The sequence below is a fragment of the Puntigrus tetrazona genome, chromosome 2 (genome assembly GCF_018831695.1).
Source record: "Puntigrus tetrazona isolate hp1 chromosome 2, ASM1883169v1, whole genome shotgun sequence".
In the NCBI taxonomy this organism is placed as follows: Eukaryota; Metazoa; Chordata; class Actinopteri; order Cypriniformes; family Cyprinidae; genus Puntigrus; species Puntigrus tetrazona.
In genome coordinates this window covers 13993191-14016020 of record NC_056700.1, presented here as the reverse complement: position 1 = coordinate 14016020, position 22830 = coordinate 13993191, and the positions used below count along the sequence as shown (strand labels likewise).

General features: G+C 37.3%; 2 protein-coding genes across 2 annotated transcripts; one reads left to right on the top strand and one right to left on the bottom strand.

Annotated features, from left to right (window-relative positions):
• Positions 1-125: 125 nt before the first annotated feature.
• htr5aa (5-hydroxytryptamine (serotonin) receptor 5A, genome duplicate a) lies at positions 126-6938 on the bottom strand. The gene is made up of 3 exons (XM_043220658.1): positions 6811-6938; positions 2358-3130; positions 126-746 (listed from the first exon to the last, which is right to left on the bottom strand). Exons 2-3 carry the CDS (start codon positions 3054-3056, stop codon positions 411-413), a joined length of 1035 nt encoding a protein of 344 aa, XP_043076593.1. The 5' UTR covers positions 3057-3130; positions 6811-6938; the 3' UTR covers positions 126-410.
• Positions 6939-8123: 1185 nt separating this feature from the next.
• On the top strand, positions 8124-21233 carry paxip1 (PAX interacting (with transcription-activation domain) protein 1). The gene is made up of 22 exons (XM_043220931.1): positions 8124-8297; positions 8923-9057; positions 9224-9267; positions 9423-9486; positions 9589-9699; positions 11335-11967; positions 12583-12780; positions 12863-13484; positions 13671-13765; positions 15558-15650; positions 15834-15971; positions 16374-16495; positions 16872-17056; positions 17170-17213; positions 17373-17440; positions 17876-17978; positions 18274-18442; positions 19161-19261; positions 19466-19600; positions 20465-20540; positions 20643-20703; positions 20932-21233. Exons 1-22 carry the CDS (start codon positions 8217-8219, stop codon positions 20945-20947), a joined length of 3294 nt encoding a protein of 1097 aa, XP_043076866.1. The 5' UTR covers positions 8124-8216; the 3' UTR covers positions 20948-21233.
• Positions 21234-22830: the final 1597 nt, after the last annotated feature.

Below are 22830 nucleotides of genomic sequence, written 5' to 3'. Positions count from 1 at the left end.
TATCTACACATTTCATAGTTACATTTTTTATAAAAATTTGTAAATCCATTTTGAACAATTTTCAGAAATATCCTTTTCTGATAATTTTGTATATATATATTATTATATATATATATATACACGAGTTATCTGTATATATATATTTATTATAAATAAATATAGACTGTAAATATAAACTCATAAACTGACTGCTAAAAGCCAGACATCAGACATGGTCTATATTAATTCAATGCACATTTTAGCTGGATCAAATCATCACTTTGGCTCACAGTAAAAGCCCAGACATCATCCCATCCATATATAAGACGCGTGTCTTCATAAATGTGAAGAACTAAGATGACCACACTTTCCCAAATCTTTAAGGTGGCTTAAACTGGCATTTGTGGCAAGTTCAAGATTCCTGATATCTCTCAGCGCTGCCTGGAGAATAGATTTCTGAAAGCGTTATTATAGTTCTTGTTGAAGGCTGTGTAAATGAGTGGGTTGAAGAAGGAGTTGGAGTAGCCCAGCCAGAGGAAGACGCTCTTCCATACCGGTGGAATGTGACAGGAGCACAGCGGAGTGATGAGCTCAGTGAGGAAGAAAGGGATCCAGCACAGGACAAACACTCCGATGAGGATGCCCACCATCAGAGCTGCCCGTTTCTCTTTCTGCTCTCGCCACGTCTCGCTGTCCGTCTGGAATGTGACCGTGGCATGGCGTACCGTGAACACCATCTGAGGCTGCTGCCTGGAGGCCTCTTTCACCTGCGGGAACACATGTGTCTTGAGCTTTGCTGTGAGTGGATCAGTCAAATAAACCATGAGATTTAGTACATAAGTAGTGCACACTCTAAAAAATTCAAATAGGGCACAATATACTGTAAAATTTTAAGGAATTTTTTTATTTTTTACTTTTTTTTTTACCAGTATTTAAAATGTTATACTTCATTGCATTGTTTTAGGTTTAACAAAAATGTAAAACTAATGAATGATTGTCATGTGCCAGTACATTTTCTCTTATTTTACAGATTTATTTTTTTTATATATAATGTATATCCCTACAGGGTGTAATTTTATTCAGATTTTTTCAATAAAATTATTTATGCAATATTTCACTTATTCCTCATGGATTATATGTAAGCCTCAGCAATGCACATTTGCCTTTTAAAAGTAGAGGTGTTTTAGAAAGAAGGCTCTTACTCTGACCAAACTACAGTAAAATGCATCCCTGTCAATTTCTCAAAATTGAGATTGAAAAATAAGCTGTGCACTGATGTATGGTTTGTTAGGATTAGACGATATTTGGCTAAAATATAACTATTTGAAAATCTGTACTCTGAGGGTGCTAAAAATATAAATATAAAAAAATACCTTTAAAGTTTTCTAAATAAAGTCCTTAGCAATGCATATTACAAATTAAAAATTAAGTTTTGAAATATTTTGTTGGCTATTGCTACAAATATACCTGTGTGACCTGGTTCAGGGTCACATATTGTTAAATATTATAAAATTTAAAATACATATTAAAAAAAATAATATGCTCATTTGGCTCTGCTGTAAATATTTGTTATTAATATCTGTGTTGAAAGTAGTTACTGCTCAAAAGTAACTGTTTGTGGAAAACATGATTATATTATTTCAGGATTATTTGTTGTATCGAAAATTTGAAAGAACAGTACTGATTGAAAATAAAAATGTTGTGTATATTTTCTAAACGTCATTTTAATCAATGTAATGCACCCTTACTGATTACAAATATTTATTTACATAGTACTGAAAAAAATCTTAGCGATCTTTTAAATGGTAGATTATATGGAATTTAATCTTAGATGATTGCATTACACTGAAGCTACTATATTCAGTGCAGAGATTTTGATCCTCCTAATGCAAGCAGTTTTTTTGAGACCTTCTTTCTAGGGTTACGATAACATAATATAAAATGCATAAAACTTCTGCAGTATTGAAATAATCATGAAAAATGCCATTTAAGCATAAGCTTTTAAACCTTTAAAGTTTCTATGTCAAACCATCGGCAATCCCTCTTAAACCCGCTGAAGTAGAACAGGATGGTAATAGAGTGGAAAATAATGTAGAACTTATCTAAGGGATGTGTCAGGAATACTATTCGCTAAAGTGTTGTGACATGCTCAGAGATTATACCACGCTGTTCAAGGTAAGAGAGCAACATAATGGGACATTCAGGTTCAATCGATTAATAATATTCTGTAAAATAACAACAGGTAAAATAGGAACGGTCTGATCTGAAACAATAATTTACATTCAGCAGTCTTGAAAACTCAGATTGCATAGTACAGTATTAAAATGCAGTATGTGAGGGATAAAGAAAGTTGCAATATCACCACATATTATCTGTACCTCTCCAGCCTCTGCAACTGGAGTGATGGTGTTGGTCCTCTTTGATCCAATACGGAACTTAGCAGCTTTGTATATCTTCCAGTAGACAAACAGCACAACACAAAGAGGCAGATAGAAGGCCCCGAATGTGGAAAAGATGGTGTAAGACGGCTCCTGGCTCACCTGGCACTCCATGTCCTCCTCTGAATACGTCTCACCCCAGCCAAACAGAGGGGAGAGGGAAATAACAGACGACAGCAGCCAGGTTAAGCCAATCATCACGTTGGAGATCTTCTTTCGGGTTTTCAGCGTGTACTCCAGATGGCGAGTTATGGACCAGTAACGGTCGAGGGCTATCGCGGTCACGTTCCAAATGCTGGCCGTACAGCACAGGACGTCAAAGGATATCCAGGCTTGGCAAAGAACTCGGCCCAGCTTCCATCGACGGCCGTTGAGCTCATGGACCAGACTGAGAGGCATCACCAAGGCAGCCACCATAACATCGGATATGGCCATGGAGGCCACCAGATTGTGAGGCACGCGGTGGAACGTTCTGACTCTGAGAATTGTGACTAGGACGAGCATGTTCCAGAAAAATGTAGCCACCACAAGCATGGCAAGCAGGGTGAAAGTCAAGACGCTGAACACCGTCTGTGGTCTGTAGACATTTCCATATTCTGAGCTTTGATTAAAGGAGCTGTTCTGGCTTGCATCAGCCATGTTATCGAGTGCTCTTTTGTCCGCTTTACACCACTCACAAAATAACAAGAAAGATCTTCACTGGACTGCAACAGCTGTAAAAATGAGAAAAAGGACATTTATAAATTCGGCTCCTACAGATATTCAGTTCTGTCAGCTGGAAAAAAAATAGTGATATCCAGGCTGCAATGAAACACTTTAAAACCCAGAGACACAATGTCAAATTCTTTGAAAACGCAATGGAAAGAGATCATCTTTTACCTGAACTTCTTTTACCGGTGCTCAAGTGTTGAAATCCACAGAGACGGGCATGATTAAATATGAAATAATTCAAAAGCTAGCCTCATGGAACACAAAACCTTTTTGTACTTCTTTAATTAGGGGGTATTTAAATGTCACTGTTTTCAGCAAAAAAATAATATTTTTTGGCAGTTTTTACACAACAGCTGTGTTTCGAGAGCCTGAAATGCTAACTTTTGAAAACGGGTTTTTAATTGCAAGTTTTTGAAAATGTTACTTATCGCCTACGAAACTGTGAAAATGCAAATTTGCGAAAACGGTTATGTCATACTTATTATGTGTTCCGTCTAAACGAATTCAAATCTTGGCAAGCATGATACAACGTATTTAATTGTTTTTGTGTCCATGTGGGATCATCGACATTGTCATTTGTGTGTGAAAACCTACGTATGTATTTAGCAAAAATCATATGAATTTGTATAAGTCAGGTCGTACGAATTGACATGAATTTACCACCTCGTAAAATATGTACGAATTGCCGGGGATCAGGCTGGAACTGCCCCTAAGCAGTGAGCTACTATGGCCAGAGCCCACTGCCTTTCATCAAAGAAAGGCGCACTACCAGTGAACAAAATAAAAGTCATTATAGCCTAGGAAAGTGGAACTTATTTATTTGAGGTGATACAAGAGACATGAACGTTGAATTTGTTTCATTTGCCCATGTACAGCAATAAGAAATATCTGACCACTGTACAGTCTGCAAGCATTACCACATGTAGATGACCCAAAAAAAAAACCCAGTGAAAAAGACATTTACCACAGATTCTTGTCAGTAGACATTGTGTAATAAAACACATTTTTAGCTGAAATGACATGCCAGAGAAAAATATGCCATTTGCCATTTCTGGTGTGGCAGGTCTGACTTTCAAATGGCAGACTAGGGTAGATTCAGGCTGGAAACATGTCAACGTTCCTGACATGTCCCGTGTAACATTTCAGCTGAGCGAAAATGTTACAGCCCGCTGGCAGAGAGTTACAACTATTAATAGTTATTTTCTCATGAAGAATGATCTAATTGATTTTTTTCCCCATCTGTCCAGGTTTAGCAGCCTGTAAGAAGTGTCATGTACTCCATCCTTCTGAAGTCTGAATCTTCAGAAACATACTATCTTCTGCAGCCATTTGTGCTGATAATTAGATGTAAAATATAGCACTGGGTGTAACACTTCGCCTTCACAAATTGGATTCTGGACTGTTAAATGATCCTTACTTCAACTGCTCTGTTTTAATGATCAAAGTGTTTGCATTTTGATATGCATCTTGCTGGGAGCTAAATCTAATGAAGTCTTTGATAATTTATTCATATTTAATGTGAGCGAAAAGCTTAAATCCATATTTTACTACAGGTGCTTACATCAATATTTTAGGACATGTATTCCTTCATGACACTATAGTTCCATGATGCTTTGTGGCTGCATAATGAATCCGCCACTGGATTCTGTTCGAGATGCAATTGTTCGAAAAAGTAATTGCGCTTTCTAACAACGTCTGAGTGAAAATCAGCCAAACTGATTAAGCATTCATGTATGGCTTGGGGAAATCCATGAGCAGAAACAATAAACATGTCAAATAGAAGAGCTGAAATATGGAAAGATTGCTGACCGAAATAGCCCTTCTCGTCCTCCCATGCCTTAAGGGTATGAGGTTTTCAGGGGGAAAAAAAGTAGTGGTTGATATATGCCCGACGTATGTAAAACATTAAAATATTCATAACACCTCCAGCTTGAATACACAATAAATCAATAAACTATTTTGTTCTACTGGTCTACAGCCTAAATCAAACATCAGCTCCAGGTGTCAAATTGTCCTTTTGGACGCTCTTTTAGAAATGAAATGCATGTGTGGGAAGTTAGTATTTTCATAAACCACATAATTTCCTTTAATCAGATATGAGACATTCAACAGACTGTGTCATCCGCTCTCACATAGCTAATGCCCTCATCTTTGAATCATTACTTTAATGACAGTTAAAACAGTGCCGCGTCGGAGGGCTCATCCTAATCACGCTGGCACTTCACTCATCACAGCGGATTCCTTCAAACGCAAGGTGACAAGGGTTCATTTCAGTGCACTTGCAGACCTGCTCAGTGGCACAAGGCTCCTTCAAACTGTTTCTGGCGAGTACATGAACCTCCAGATGTTTTGTTTTGTATGCGTATTGTGTAAGCACTTCATTAGTTCTTACTTTTAAAGGTGCACTTAGTGAGTTTTGAGCCTGTATGGTTTTGCACTTAATGATGCCTTTTGCTGTTGATGCATGTTTGTTTTGCTATTTTTGTCCCGTGCTATCTATAGCAGACGTCCTTAGATTCAATGCCAATTAATTTTTTTGCGTTGTTGGAGGTTCACACTGATAAGCGGTCAGGCTGCCGCTCTGTACTGTGATCAGACTGCCGTGAGTTCTCTTCCCTGTGGTCCCTTTGCGTTGAATAAAGGCATGTTCCCTTGAACTGTGACATGGAAGCTGCTGGTTGTCACAGTTTGTTTAATCACTCCGGCGGAGACTGTTTGTTTGGACATTTTATATCTACACTTGTACTCATTCTGTCTGAACCGTCTGCTGGACTGTGCGCATGCCGATCAATAGATTAGGACACTGTCCTATTAGGATGACTGGCCAAAATGGCCGAGTTCCCAATTAACCTACCATTCTCTAGATGTGTACGTTAATGTTTGTGATTATTAGAATTAATGTTTAGTTTTATGTTCATTCTTCATACATCATCAGCAATGAGCACTGACCGAAAGCATATAGAGAACAACATTGGTTTGCTAGAATAAAACAGCTTTTTCTGCAAATCTACATTTCAATGATATTTTACAAAAGTACTGTTCATTTGCAACATGAGTGCACCTGTACGCTTTAAAGAAACTATATCAAAAGGTACAGTGTGCACTGAACTGTTCTGTGAAGGCAGTTTATCGTGAATTGATTTACATATGCTAGCATCATTGTTACTTGTCCTGTTGCCCTGCAATTAACATATGCAAAAGAGATGTAAGTGCATGCGCATGCAAAAAAAACAAAACATCTGAATTCTGCACATCGCGCGACTCATGGAAGGATTCCTAACATTAGCCTGTCATGCTGGGTTATCGTAAAGACATAGTGTGTATATATATATATATATATATATATATATATATATATATATATATATATATATATATATATATATATATATATATAAATAGGCTACATATAGTCACACATTGGACGCAGCTTAAATTTTTGGGTGACATTTGAGTTGCACAAAGTGTTTAAGTAAAGTTATAGTTGTGATTCGCAATATTATTCGCCCACTAATGAACTGAAAAGACTACTTTCGACATTCCCATTACTTCAACTATCGTATATCTCCGCGCACACAGCATCATCCATTGGCACATAACGTTACTCTGCGAGATTTACGCGCGCGCAGATTCCCTGCATCTCACCACAGCTGCCTATTGTTTTCCTCTCCTTCTCGCTTACCTTTCGGCAAGAACACTTCTGCTTCAGTGTCACCCCATTCGGCTGAAAACGGTATCCCGAGTAAACGCCTGTCAGTCTCCGGTTCTTGTGCTCCGAGGTCTGACCGACCGCGCTGCTGCAGTTTCTCAAGTCGCCACCTCGGCGCAGACCACATGGATTCAAGTTTAAGAACATAGCGTTACAATATCAAGCCCCTGTGAGACAGCTGTGCTCTCATGTAACCTACAGTTAAACGTTGATGTGCGAACACTGTTACTTCCGTTTGATTGTAGCTTTCTGCTGTTTCTGCACATTTCACTGAGACGGCTATTTCAGCATGTGAAAACAAACGCATACTTGAATATATATTATTGATGACCACTAATAAATGATTATCTAAGCTTATATATTCTGCATCTACAATAGAAAATAGGCTAAACTGTCTTTGCAAATGCCGATTAATTACTATATATAGTGGTATATATATACTATATAAATGTATATATAATTGTTGCCGATTAATTAATATATATATATATATATATATATATATATATATATATATATATATATATATATATATATATACACACACACACACACACACACACACACACACACATTTTTCTTATATACCAACATAAATTTAGATTTTTATACATATATTATGCATAAAGATGTTTTCTGCCTGTTTTCTTCCAGCCAGTGCACTAAGACTTTTTTTAGAACAGTATTTAATGAAGCTGTAGTGGCTTGAAGTTTCACGAGGTTATATGCCACTGTCAACCCTGTTACATAATTTTGATCTTATTAAATAATAAGTGTTTGATACTTGAAGGTAAGTTAACTAAACGGATCTATATGATGATACATTTTTATTACTTCAAGTTAAAATTAAAATAAAGTTAAGTGTAGAACCGTGCAGCCAAATCACAGATCCGTTTAAATTGAAATTCCAATGTGCATTTTTTCCTAATTATAAGGTGTTGGTTATACAGATGATACAGACACATACAGAGAGACAGAAGTGTTTCATATTTGGCGCTTTAATTGATGTAAATAAGCGCGTAAAAGATGAAGCGCCGCCCACAAATGTGGCACATTGCACAAATATAGGGGTGTTATGAAACAAGCAGTATATTTCGTTTAATAAAACTGCATAATTCGAGTCCGTAAATTAATGAAAAACAGAATAATTATTTCTCTAAAAAAGGGTTTACAATAGTGTGCTTGTTCATTATGTATTTACCAGACGTAATTGCGTAAAGATGTTGATCTCCCCCCACGAAAGACATGCAAGGGTCCGGAGCCCGCCGAATCCTCTTTGGCGCTTCTGTACCCTTTTCCTATGAGGCCGGTTGTACGCTAATCTGACAGCAACATAATGCTTACTTTCTGCTGTAAAATTAATTAAATTAATCTAAACAATGTCGGAAGAAGACTTAAAAGTGCCGGAAGAGCTTTTCAAGGACGTGAAGTTCTATGTGGTGGGAGACATTGATCAGAAGGTACATTTAACAGTAGTAGGCTATTCATTTAGCCTTTTGGCTAATACTGGATACAGACTGGTGTTAGCATGAAGGCTAACCCACTGCAACTCTCATAATAGGATGAAACCTAGTAGATGCTTGTGGACAGATTGTATTTAATGTTATTTTTACAGCAGGCTTTATTTATTCAAGTCGCCCCCTTTCGTATGCCTTGCGCCTTTATTTGCTGTTAGCGAACTGTATACAGTATGTTAGCCATTGTCACTGACAACAATGCGACACTTCTCACGTTGGGCTCATCTTTGAGTTGTTTTAGCGATTCATTTACGACTGTGACTGATCCTACCCCTTAATCGTGTGTAAACAGTTTTTTTTGTGCCAACGATAGCTTGTATTTTAAATAGAAAGTCAATCAAATGGAATAACGTTAGCATCTGTGTGTATCCTAGTGTGTTTTGGCTACATTATGAACCTTTGCTCTCAGTTGTCTTACTGGGGCTTTCATATATATCATTAATTTGCATATTTGGATAACTTGTATTTAGCTCCTGGTAGATCTAGCAGCAAACAGATAACGTTTTGTTTTATGAATGGATTTGTTTGACTGATATGTTAACGGTCAATTTTTGACATTTGCTGATAGGTTGTACAACTTCTGAAGGCTGGGAAAGGAAAAGAAGTGTCTTACAATGCCCTCGCCACCCACATTATAGCAGAAGACGGGGACAATCCAGAGGTCGGAGAATCCAGAGAGGTCTTCGACTTGCCTGTTGTGAAGGTAAACGCGTAATATTGCACTGGTTATGCATGCATAACATTAAAACGTTTTAAAGACCTTTGCAGTTGGTAACGGTATAGACTGGTCTCCTGCTTGTATTAGATGTGATCGCTTACTGTTGCTAATGTGCTGCAGTTTTGAATATTCACAATGCTTTCTGTTTCAGCCGAGCTGGGTGATTCTGTCTGTCAAATGTGGAGACCTGCTACCGTATCCTTCCATGATTAATGGGTTTGGAAGTCTGCAGTTGTGGTGTCGTTTTTATACATGACATGTCATACTTCAGCTTAATGCAATTGATGACTAGTTGATGATGAATAGCATGCTGTTTAGATGTTTATTTATCTTGACTGTTAATCAATCAGAGTTACAGGGTTTTCCCCAGAGTCTGGACAAGTGTTCTTTGGTGTTACAGCTTGTTTGCCCCATGTGAGTAGTGCCTGCATATTCATTCAAATCTACATATTGTCATCTGTCATTATCAGGCAGCAGGATTGATTTTAGTATTTACCTATCTTGTTATTTTTATAGTTGTCCGAGGATCTCAACACACTTTGGGCCTTTGTGACGTTCTATGGAGGTGACTGTCAGCTCCACTTCAACAAAAAGTGCACACATCTGGTTGTGCCTGAACCAAAGGGGGTAAGCGCATGTCTGTTTTAAAGCATATAATCAATGTTTACTAATATTAGTTAGATTTCAGTCAGGTTATGCTGTTGTGTTTTTACTAATATTAAATGCATGGTGCGCAGAAAGGCATAGTACATCAATACATCAAAAGTCTTTTGCTCTACTCTCCAAAGTAAAGTGGGGGAGGTGTTTGAGATCCAGCGGCTCAGTTAAAGTTTACGACTAATAGGGTGGCTTTAACAGCTGCTATCTGGGAGTCTCAGTCTTGGTTTATGTCTGTGGGTTGTTTGCTATTGGTTCAGTTGAGGGATGGAACTGGATTACTGGCTTTGTTTTATTGGGTCTGTTTTTGAGGTCTGAGTGTTGTATTGAAAAAAGGGTCAGTTTTATAACCCACCATCTTAAACGTCTAGATTTTCAAAGCCTGCCTTTTATAGGCTACTCTTAGTAACCAAACAAATGTCATTGGTATTATCTAGTAAGCACCCAGAAGCCTTTCTGATTTAACTCATATCATGGAAAAAATAACCCCTGCAGTGATCAGTGAAGTTTTGTTTTTTTCTGTATCTGTAAAAATTTTTTATCTCTCAATTTTTTTTTCTCTCTCATGCTGTAATGTAAGGCTTTAATTTTGCAGCTAAAAATATAAAAATTTATAATAATTATTGTTGTTTGTGATTTAAGTTATTATTATTATTAATAATAATAATAATAATAATAATACACAATATTATCATGTATGGGTGGATGGGGGCAAGAGAGAGACTCTGTACTTGTCACAGGCTATTTCGGACTGGAAGCACCAATAACATTCAATATACTTTCAAACATACTGAAAAACTAAGATAAATATAAAAATATTTAAATTGGCTTTAATATTTAAAGTTCATATATTTGGATACAGCAGTCATACAAGTTTGCCGCATCGTTGTGAAAGTTATCAGTCTAAAAATCAGTCAAGGTGAAAATCAAAAGTACATAATATTGGACATAAATGAGTATGTTACAGATAAAAGTATTTTCCGGTAGTCTAAGTTCATTTTTTTGGAGTAAAGTTAAATTAAATGAATACATAAGTTATACAGCTCTCTGGACCCTGCTCTCCACAATGAGCCCTGTTTTAGATTGGTAACTTATTAACGACAAATTGTTTTTCTAACAATGATGAAAAGTAAGTATTTTGTAGGTATTTGATTATATAGTAATAGCAAAAAAAATTATATATTATTAATATTAGGCAAAATGTTTAATATTAATTTGTAAAACAAAGTAACTCATAATAAAAAATATATATATTTCTTTCAGTATAAGCTTTTTTTTTTTTTTTTTTTGCAGAGAATAGATTGAAACCCTTAAAGCTTCACTTTTGTTGTCAACAGTCAGTTTATAAGAACTTATCTTCAAGTAGGGAAAATGGTTGGCAAATTTTGCATTCCCAAATGCACATTATAAGCAACCAAAACTTGCTGCACACGCAGAAATGATTTCATTTGGGGCAGCAATTTTTTGTGAACCACAGCGCATATAATTTATTTTACTAAATTGCAGCCTTTGTGATTTGATAATCACACTGGACAATATTGCAGTTTTTGTTTAGTGCTTTATTTTGATTAGTCTAATTGATTAGGGTTTTTCTATCTTTTTCAGGCCAAGTATGAATGTGCTCTGCGGCATAGCAACATTAAAATAGTAACTCCAGAATGGATTTTGGACTCTATAAAAGAAAAGAACAGGAAGGATGAGACTCTGTATCACCCACGTCTTACAGTATATGAGGCACCAGAAGAGGAAGGCAGCGAGTATGAAAGGAGCTCACGTTCTGAAGGCAGTTACAGTGACAGACGCTCACCTCACAGCCGACGATCCAGCCCTACATCATCCCGCGATGCTTCCCCAGTAGGCAGGCGCAGTCGGTCACCCTCACCGAAACATGAACGCAAATCAGAGTTGATGTTCGATGACTCTGATGACTCATCCCCAGAGAAGGAGGATCGTAACCTGAACTGGACCCCAGCTGAGGTGCCACAGCCTGGCCCTGCCAAGCGACGACTACAACCTGGCAAAGAAACCGGTTTGATCAATCTCTGTGCCAATGTCCCTCCTGTACCTGGAGGTTTTGGGCCTTCAGATGCACGGATGGTCGGCACAGGTGGAGGTGTGCCTTTAGGGGTGGAGAGATCTGATGTCATGGGTGGTTGGAATCCAGCTGCTAGGACTCTGAGGAACATTACTAACAACACAGACACGCAACAGGCCTCGCGACCCTCCAATGTGGCACATGTAAGAAACTTGGTTTTAAATGTAGTAGTGTAGTATTGTCATACTGAATAGATACTGAAATCACAAGTGTCCATTTCTCGCTAAGATTAAGATGCTGCTGAGCAAATTTGGAAACAGCACTGATTAGTCATTGTATTCATGCGCTCAACAGATATGACACAATGACCAAACATTGCTCAACAGCATCTTAATCTTAACAGGAAATGAACATTTTTAAAATATCAGTTCCTAATAGTACTGAAGTACTTTTGGCAAGAATGTAGTATACATAGAGGTTGATATTCTCTTAAATTTGTCAGGTATTTAGGGATAGTTCCACTAGTTTCAGCATGTGATAATAGAGATGTGTGCACTGGTAGAAATTCTGATATGTACTTTACTGTTCAAAAGTTTGGTATTGGTATTTTTTTATATTTGAAATATAATTTTGAAATCTTGTTTTTGTTTTTTGTTCAAAAATACAATTAAAAACAACCTATAATATTGTGAAATATTTTTTCAGTTTAAAGTAACTTTTTTTTTTTTTTTTTTTTTCTCTTGTTTAATATATTTTAAAATGTAAGTCAAAACTGAATTGTGTGTGGGTTTTTTTTATTATTTATTCTGTAATTTCAGATCCTCCAGAGTCTTTCAGCATCCTCTAAAGGTGTGGTGGAGCACCTGGGAAACCAAGGCCAGCCTGGTGTTCCCAACCAGCTTCTGTTTAATCCAGTTAAGACCCAGCAGCAACTACCACCTGAAGCACAGCAGCAGTTAATACAGCAGCAACCATCACATCAGCTCCCGCAACAGCAACAGCAGCACCCGCAACAGATGGCACAACAGCATTCTATGATGCTGCCACAGGTCATGCAGATGCACCACCATCAGCAGCAGCAGCAGCAGCAGCAGCAACAGCAACCACCACCACCACCACAAACAACAACAACAACAACAACAACAACAGCAGCAGCAGCAGCCGCCACAGCAGCAAGGCTTCCCTCAAATGCCTCAGCAGTCTCATCAGTTCTTGCAACAGCAGATGCATCAACAGATGTATGCACAACAACAGCAACAGCAGCAACAACTACAACATACATTCCCACAGCAACAAATGCGACCACAGCAGCTTCCAAGGCCACCCTTGCAACAGCAACATTTGCAGCAGTTACAACAGCAGCATAGGCTCCAGTTACAGTTGCAGCAGCAGCAGCAGCAACAGCAGCAGCAGCAACAACAACAACAACAACAACAGCAGCAACAGCAAAACCAACAGCAGATGCACCAACAGCATTTGCAGCAGCAGCAACATTTCTTACAACAGCAACTCCAACAGCAGCACATGCAACAGCTGCATCAACAACAGCAAATGCAACAGCAGCATCTGCAGAACCAGCAGTCTCTACAACATCAGAACCAGCAGTCTCTACAACATCAGAATCAGCAGGTTGCTCAACATCAGACCCAGACCATGCTGCAACCTCCAGTGATGCCTACACAGCTACACCAACTGTTCGGACACGAGCCAGGCCAAGACAGTAAGTGCTGCGGCTGCTGCTTTGTTATAACACACAGGCACAATAGAAAAAGTAGTTTTTTCTTACTGAGATGTGTGTGAATTTCATTTTAGCTGACGCAAACTGTGATTTCTACTAAAAATATTTAGTAGACTTAAGACTTACAATATGCAATTTAACATCATTCTTTTTTCCTTTTTTTTTCAGTCCCTGAAGAGGGATTCCTGGTTGGCTGTATCTTTTCAATTGCAGACTATCCAGAACAGATGGCTGATAAACAATTACTGGCCACATGGAAAAGGGTAAGTGACTCCACTGCACCTCAGACAATACTGAATTAATCACTCTAAAATTTAGAGTGGGGAAAATTGTGATTCTGGCAACACTGGTTCACTGTACCCTTTTCCCACAGATAACCTTCAGTGCCGCAATGATGGCAATAAGCTAGGATCAAACCTTATCAAACTAAATAATCTGTGTAAAAAAAAATTGTCCTTGTGTATATAAGGACATACCTGGTGGACCTTATTGATCTGATTAGTGCTGCTGGCTACAAATGCAGCTAATGATGAGTAATGAAGTTAGTCTCAGGTTGTGCTGTGGAATATGTTTCCCATACATTTATTTATTTATTTGTGGCGACCAGTCACGATATCAAAACTGACCCAGAATTTCTTTTGAAAAAAACATGAGCTTATAAAGCACTTTTTTAATTTTTAAAAAATTTTTTAATGTGTGTGTGTGTGTGTGTGTGTGTGTGTGTGTCTGTGTCTGTTTTTTTTGTTGTTTGCATGTTTGTCACACTTCAATGTTTCAGAATATGAACTAAATTTAAATATTAATCAAAGCTAACAGAAGTAAACATGCAGTTTTTAAATGAAGGTTTTTATTGTGAAGGGAAAATAAAATTCAAACCCACATGGCCCTATGTGAAAAAGTTTTTGCCCATGCCTGTTAAAACATAGTTGTGCTTTATCACACCTGAGTTCAATATCTCTAGCAACGGGCCTGATAACTGCCACACCTGTTTGCAATCAAGAAATCACTTAAATAGGACCTGCCTGACAAGTGCAGTAGACCAAAAGATACTCAAAAGCTACACATCATGTTGAGATCCAAAGAAATTTAGGAACAAATGAGATAGATCTTAATTACTTTCTATCAGTCAAAAAGACCTCACAACAACATCCAAAATGTTGCCTCAGATAAGGTCAGTGTTCATGACTTCACCATGAGAAAGAGACGGGGCAAAAATGGCCTGCATGGCAGAGTTCCAAGACGAAAGTCACTGCTGAGCAAAAAGAACAAAGGCTCTTCTCAGTTTTGCCAGAAAAAATCTTGATGATCTTCAAGACTTTTGGGAAAATACTCTGGACTGGCGAGACAAAAGTTGAACTTTTTGGAAGGTGTGTGTGCGCCTTTACATCTGGCAAAAAGTATTTTTCACGAAAAAAAAAAAATCTATAAATAAAGCCATATCCAAAAAAGAACATCATACCAACAGTAAAATATGGTGGTGGTAGTGTGATGGTCTGGGGCTGTTTTGCTGTTTCTGGACCTGGAAGACTTGCTAATAAATGGAACCATGAATCCTCCACAGCGCTGTAACAGATTCATTGCAAGTTATGGTAAACACTAGATTGCAGTTTTTGCTGCTAAGGGTGGCCCAACCAGTTATTAGGTTAGGGGGAAAGCACTTTTTCACACAGGGCCATGTGGGTTTGGATTTTGTTTTCCCTTCATAATAAAAACATTCATTTAAAAATTGCATGTTTTGTTTACTTGTCTTTGATTAATATTTAAATTTGTTTGATGAAACATTAAAGTGCGACAAACATGCAAAAAAAAGAAAAATAAATCAGGAAGGGAGCCAACACTTTTTCACACCACTATTTAGAAACTGTTGGAAAGTGGTTCTGAAAATGGGAAAACTCCACAGCAATAACAGAAAGCTCCAGAGGAATTATGCTAATTAAATAATGGATTTTTGTCAAGCATCAGGAAAAGGAATGAATTCAATGAATTTGTGTCTTCAGTAGAAAATGGTAGGTTGTAACTTTTTTTTTTTTTTTTTTTTTTTTTTTTCACACACAGATCATTCAGGCAAATGGAGGGACTGTAGACTCTGTTCTCAGCCGCTGCACTCATTTACTCTGTGAGAGTCAAGCCAGCAATACCTACGTCCAGGTAAACATAAAGGCTTGTTTTGAAAACAACCATACATTATACATTATCCTTACAGTCTATTCATATGCGTAGTGGTTTAATTGGTGGGAAAACATCCTAAATGTTATATCTGCTTTTTTTTGGACTACTCTCAGTCGTGACATTTACTAATGATCTGTTATTAAACTGTTTTTCTTGGGCTAGGCTCTGAGAGAGGGAAAACGTTGTGTGACGGCTCACTGGCTTAACACTGTTCTTAAAAAGAAGAGGATGGTTCCCCCTCACAGGACCCTTCATCTTCCTTTCACCTTCCCTCCAGGAGCCAAGCCCTGCTCACAGCATGTAAGAACCAGTCCTTTTGATTCATATAGTTCAACATCATATTAAATTAAGGCTGGGTGAAAAAAAAACACAAAATGATAATTTTTCATTAGTACAAAATTAATTTCCATTATAATATTCTTTTAATCTATACCTGCTCGTCATAGGATGAGTGGAAAGTAATATTATTGCTGTAGTTGAAATTAAACCTAAATATATTTAGATTTATTTAAAATCAGCACAGTATTTTTAATAACTCAAACGTTATAGATGATTCTAAGACATAAAGATTCACATAAACTATACTTCTTGATATTGAATCAATACAAACACAGTCAAATTTGAAAATTGGAAATTAGTGCCAATCATGTGATATCATATCATACATTAACTTAACGTCATTATGTGATATTGTGTTTACAGATCATTTCTGTGACTGGATTCGTGGACAGTGATCGTGATGATTTGAAGCTCATGGCCTATCTAGCAGGAGCCCGATACACAGGCTATCTTTGTCGTAGCAACACTGTACTCGTCTGTAAAGAGTAAGAACCAGTGCAGTCTCCAGCAGTTGACGTTTTTAGTTTGTTTCAGTAAATCTAGATTGGGTTGTTTTTTTGGTTTTTTTTCTCCCCTCACTTTGTTTATAGAAGTATAGTAAACTCTTGTTTTTCTTTCAGTGGTTAATAATTTTGGTCCTTTTTTTTATTTATTTATTTTTTATTTTATTTATTTATTTTTTTATCAGTGCCTCTCCCAAGACAGTTTTGAATTTTCTTATAAGGCAGTTAATAAAGTTTTTACCGTACCAATTGAGCAAATATATTAAAAACGACAAATCACATTAATTGTTTAATATCTTTCTAAAATGTTCAGACTTATTATTAATCTATGCAATGCCTCCTCTTTCAATGGCATCAGACCAAGTGGGTTGAAATACGAGAAGGCAAAGGAGTGGAGGATCCCGTGTGTGAACGCACAATGGCTGTGCGACATCCTACTGGGGCACTTTGAAGCTCTGCGGCAAATCCAGCACAGCAGATACTCCCAGTTCAATTTACCTGAACCGCTGGCACCCAACCCTCATCTTGTGCACAACCTTCTGAGTAAGCTTTATTCCAAACAGCAATGCAATTTAGAGTTATTGCAGTGCTATAGCTGCCAGATTTCTAAGCTGTTGAGGAGGTAGAACATAACATGCTCTCATTTTTGTGGTCAGGTGCTTGGCGTATTCCTGTTAAGATCTCACCGGAGGCGTTGGCGGTGAGTGGGCTCTCACACGGACACACTCTGATTGCTTGCTCTCGTTTGTGATGCTTGAGCCTTGCAGTCAAAGTCCCAAGCGCGTACACATGTAACAGCATGTCTGGGCAGAGGTGTATGTGTTGAGACTCAGTCTTTTTTTTTTGTCGCCTCAAACAGAGCTTACGCCTGCAGCTGAAACAGAAACAGGCTGATGTCGGCTCGCAGCCACCCAACAAGAGGCCCAAGTGAGTTCAAATCCAGATTGTTCCCCAGAAATTTCTGTTGTAGGTCCTTTATAATGTCCAAACTATTTTGACTGGGAGACTGAATATTATATGAACAAGTTCTTACTCTCAGCAACAGCCTAGAAGAAAAAAATTAATTTTCTTGGAGGACATACAAACATACCTTGCTGTATAAGCATAAAAAAGAGCATTATAACACATCGAAGGTGCATGTTTGAGTTGAGTGTACAAGGGATGCAGGTAGAGAAACCTGTATGCACATGTTCTGGTCAAGATTAAATTTGCTTCATGCACATACGCTAGCTTATGCCTACTTTAGCTTTAAATGGGATAAAACTGATAAAAATAGCAGACAATCATAGTGTTACGTACATAAGTATGGAAAACTTTGAGGGGAAGATCGCTGGATAAATAACACTTTTTCTTCCTTTGCAGGTTAGAAGAGTTGCCGACACCTACTAAAAAGCTTCCACCCGAGTCCACACCTTACGTGCTTTTCACAGGCTTCGAACCATTGCAGGCACAGCAATACATAAAGGTAGCTGAACTCGTGCACAAATTTTGTAAGCGGTAAAAATGAACGTCACTGACCTAGTTTTAAGAAGTAATAAAATGTCTGTAGTCACATTGTGTCTAGCTGGCAGCTCTTAAGGCTGCTGGATAGCTTTGAAAATGAACATGTTTGTAAAATGGTCATGAGCTCATTTCCTGAGAGCACTGAGAAATATATTGCTCCATTCAGATGCACTTCAGTAAGTAACCCTCATGGTGTTCTGCTCGCCCTTCCCTGCATCCTTTTATCATCTCTCTTTCTCTCTCCTCCTTGGCTGCAGAAATTGTATGATCTGGGAGGGGAAGTGGCTGACAGCGCTCAGAAGTGCACTCATCTGGTCGCTAACAAAGTGACTAGAACTGTGAAGTTCCTCACTGCCGTATCTGTAGTCAAGCACATAGTCACTCCAGAATGGCTGGAGGAAAGCTGGAAAAGCCAGAAATTTGTGGGTGAGTCAATGTGGAGCCTAATTTGTGATTCAATCGATTATTAGTGATTCGTGGACACTCTAAGGAGACTTTCTTCATATTCCAGCAAGAAATGTTTTGTGATTAAAAAATTAAATATTAACGTTGTGTAATGAAAAATGGATTGGAATATAGTTGGTTCTGGAGTTCACAAGCAGTTTCCATAGAAATGGCCGAGCAGTCTCAACCCACCTCCCACCTCCGATAGTCATTTCTATACCTATTAGGAATGTGCTGGTGTGGACATTTTCACCGGTGCTGCCAATTTTTTGACACCAATGTCAAGACGACCAACCTGTCATCCTGAAATATTTTGGGTTTGTTTTAAAAAATTTCAGGCAGGTTTGAAAGGATTTTAAAGGTTTGAAAAGTTCTTTTGCCAAACTCCGATCTAGAACGTTATTACTAATTTACAATAAATGGAGCATACTGATCTGCTTCTAGTATTGTTTCACTCACACACTGGTCTCTGTAATTTAAAAGTAAATTTCACCCAAAAACGATGGCGTGTAATTTACATTGAACTTTTAAGAAGACATACATTTTGAAGTCATTGGTCGTAAACTTTCTTTTGCACAGCATGTTGCGGAAAGACAGTCATGTGATTTAAGTAATGTTCTTTGAGAACTTCATATCGGTAAATACGTCTGTGTTGCACATCTATAATGCTAATTTGATTTGTTCCTCTTTGTGTTTGCAGATGAGCAGAGTTATATGCTGCGGGATGCAGAGGCAGAGGTGCTGTTCTGTTTCAGTCTGGAGGAGTCACTGAAGAGAGCTCACACAGCTCCGCTCTTTAAGGTTAGGAGCTTTGGGATATGAGTCCATCCGCTCTATCGCTTCCCACTTCAGTGTGTGTGTGTGTGTGTACTTCCACTCAAACAGACTTGTTTACGTGACTCTGCAGAACATAGGCCAAACAACTAAGTATCTCTTCACTGACATGCGGCCTAATTGGACATCACAAGGAAGAGTGTTTCAAGTTGTCTCTTTCTTCTTTTACAGGGAAAGTATTTCTATATAACTCCAGGAATCTGTCCGAGCCTCAGCACGATGAAAGTTATAGTGGAGAGTGCAGGAGGGAAAGTTCTGGCCAAGCAGCCCTCCTACCGCAAGATTATGGAGCACAAGCAAAACAAGGTACCCTAATCAGATCCCTAAGACAGAGGAGTGTGGAGCTGTTCTGTTGATGACACATTTGACCGGCTCACTTAATGAACAGCTTTTTACCACCAGCACAGCTGTTCTTTTTGTTTTTGTTTGGTGATCTAAGTAACTGATCTGAGCCTCAGTGTGAATTCAAAGTACCATTTTAAAGGAGTAATACTAGTAGACAAACAAGAATGCATCACTTTTTTTATTGGCATGTTATGTAGGCTTAGTGATAACATACGGGATGAACACTGTAGTACAAATGGTTGGATTAAAATTTTGAAAAATTACTTTTCAACAAGTACACAATAAATTGTTCAAAAGTGACCCATTAAGCCAATTAATAATTACAGTCACAGTAAATACATAATTTGTTTTCTATTCAATGAATCCTGTATAAATAGTAAGCAGCACAACTGATAGTAAAAAAAAAAATATATATATGCAAGCTGATGGCATTTAAGCAATCGAGAATCATATTAACCTTATTAATGTGCACTAGTGGTTAAACAATGCTTCAGCTGAAGGCTGTCATTTAAAAAAAAAAAAGTAATAAAACATAATATAAATATGCACAAAATAAAAGTAATTGTAATGAATTATTTTAATTTCAATGTAATGAAAAAATTCAGTTTTTAAGTAAATACACATCAAAGAATTCCACAGAAATATTAAGCAGCACAACTGCTTTCAACATTAATGATAATGTTCATTGAAAACCAAATGATCTCATTTTCATGAATACGAATTGTAATAATTTGAACAATTATAAAATGTTTCAAAAATTATACATAAGTTTGTTCTGTAGGTGTTTGTCTGTGTAATAATAACTGACATTCGTGTTTGTTTTAGAATTTACCAGAGATCATTTTAATAACCTGTGAAAATGACTCCCATCTGTGTCGAGAGTACTTCCTAAAGAACATCGGTAAGAGGGCATATCTTTTAGGCATGTCCTGTAATACGAAAATGTAACGTGTACACGTTTCGATCAGTCAAGGCCTTTTTTTTGATGATATCTTCATTTCAGATGTTTACACTGCTGAGCTCATATTGACGGGGGTGCTGACTCAAACCTTGGATTATGAATCATATCCTTTTAAAATGCATGCAAGATTTAATGAAACATGATTTCTGAATCAACATCAACTGAAATAAAGCTAGAATTGTTTTGTTTAGTTAAGCATTGTTAAACTCGTCATTACTGACGTTCATATGACAGCATGTTGTTTCACATTTTTTTAACTTATTAGTAATACATTTTAATACATATATTGATTTATGTATATATGGTTTATTATTCTCCTTAACGATCTCACATATAAATTCACATGATGTCCTTGTAAGGACATGAATATTATATGACTGCTCGTGCCCTCTTCTGGATCAACGCTAAAGGTTACTTATTAAATTTTAGTGTACAGTCATGTTATATTTCAATGTTTGTATTTTATTACTTGATTTAATAAATAATTTGTTACCGGTTTTGTAAACAAAGTAACAGTGAATCTAAATAAATTACTGTTATTTGTAATTGTTGTTTTAAATGAAGGCAAAGCTATGTTTTTACTGTGATAAATGTTTGCCCCTTTTATGGTTTTGCAATAAAATCTGAATTTGATTGTGTTTTAAAGAACGAATCTGTCCGTTAATCTGTTCTCGATGCGGAGACATTGGCTAGTGTTTGTAAATGTCAGGTTTTGAACAAATAACGATTTCCTAATTGACGCAGCTTTTATGCACCAAAATGATTTTAAATAAAAATACAACCACTTTTGGCAGTGACTCCCAATCTTGTCGTCTCACCGATGCTTTTGGGAGTACACACTGTTCTCATTGAGGCATTCTTCTCTTAAAAGCATTATTCCTGATAGACAAAATTCAATTAAATGCTAATGAAGTGTTGGAGTACTTACCGGTGGAAGGCAATTGTGTGCTGTCAGACAGTTCGCCTGGGGTGATCCCATGGCTCCTGTGCCGGGTTGTGGAGTGGAGCTGGCAGTAATGCCCTCTAAAATGGGATAAATTAAAACTTACCCAGCCAAGGTCATGTGCCAGAAATGCAACAGGGGAAACAATAGGTGCTTCGCTCGGAGCTTGAGATCACCCACTCCGGTGTGGAAATATTGATCGATACATCTACGCTAAGAGTGCATCTTCACGTTTCTTTTGTTTTAGAGCGTAACACACTACATCAGGGGATGCTTGTAACTGTACACAGCTTAATACATAATCCATTGGAGGCGGTTCTCTATGTAGCAACAAAAACCTTGAATAAATCTATCGTTTTTTTACCTAACGCATTTATCGTTCATTATTCTGTGACTACAAAATGTATTTTTAATATTTGGTTATCCCGATATGCTACAGTAAATAGCGGAAAACTCAGAAACATTAATGTGATTGTCCTTTTTTTTTTTTTTTTTTTTTTTTTTAGAGGCACAATAAACAGGAATACAAAGAAACAGCAGTAGCTTGAGTAGCTATCGCAGCCTTCTTGATTTCCTATTCAATTGACACACTCGTTAATTGCGATGAATTAAAAATGCAAATTAGTGACCAGATCTTTGATTAACTTACACAAGTTCCTTGTTGGTTTGTTAATGTCCTCAAAGATTTATGATGTTGATGCTCTTGTACCATAAAACATCAGGAGACACAATAATTAATCTTAAATGCTAAAAGGACTTGCGCTTTAATTACTCTTGTTCTCCTCCTCTCTATAGCATTGTAGCATTTGGACTCCTCACTTCTTAATGGTAAATGTATTATAATATACAAATTACATGCTAATTAGATGGTGCAAAGCTTAGGGATTCAGTCATTCCAAAATTTGCATATGAACTAATTATCTTTCATTAAAGCTGGCTAATTACAAATTTGAAGAGGACCTGGAAAGGGGAAAAAAAAGCAGAGTTCCTTTGTCCAGGCAGTGTTTTTATCTCTAATTAGACGTTGGATTGTTTCTCTCTATGCATTAGGAAAAACAGATAAAATCTGAAAATTAATTTTATATAATTGATTATTTTTATTTTATTAATTTTCTTAGTATGTGAATGGCAAAAATAAAACAGTTATTTTAAGACGACGGTCAACGGCACCATGTGTCTGAACAGGTATGCTAAATTAATTCTTTAAGACTGTATTGAACTTGGCATTAAAAGTAATGCATATCTAAGCACGGAGGAGACGTCCAAATTAATAGATGTGCCAATCAT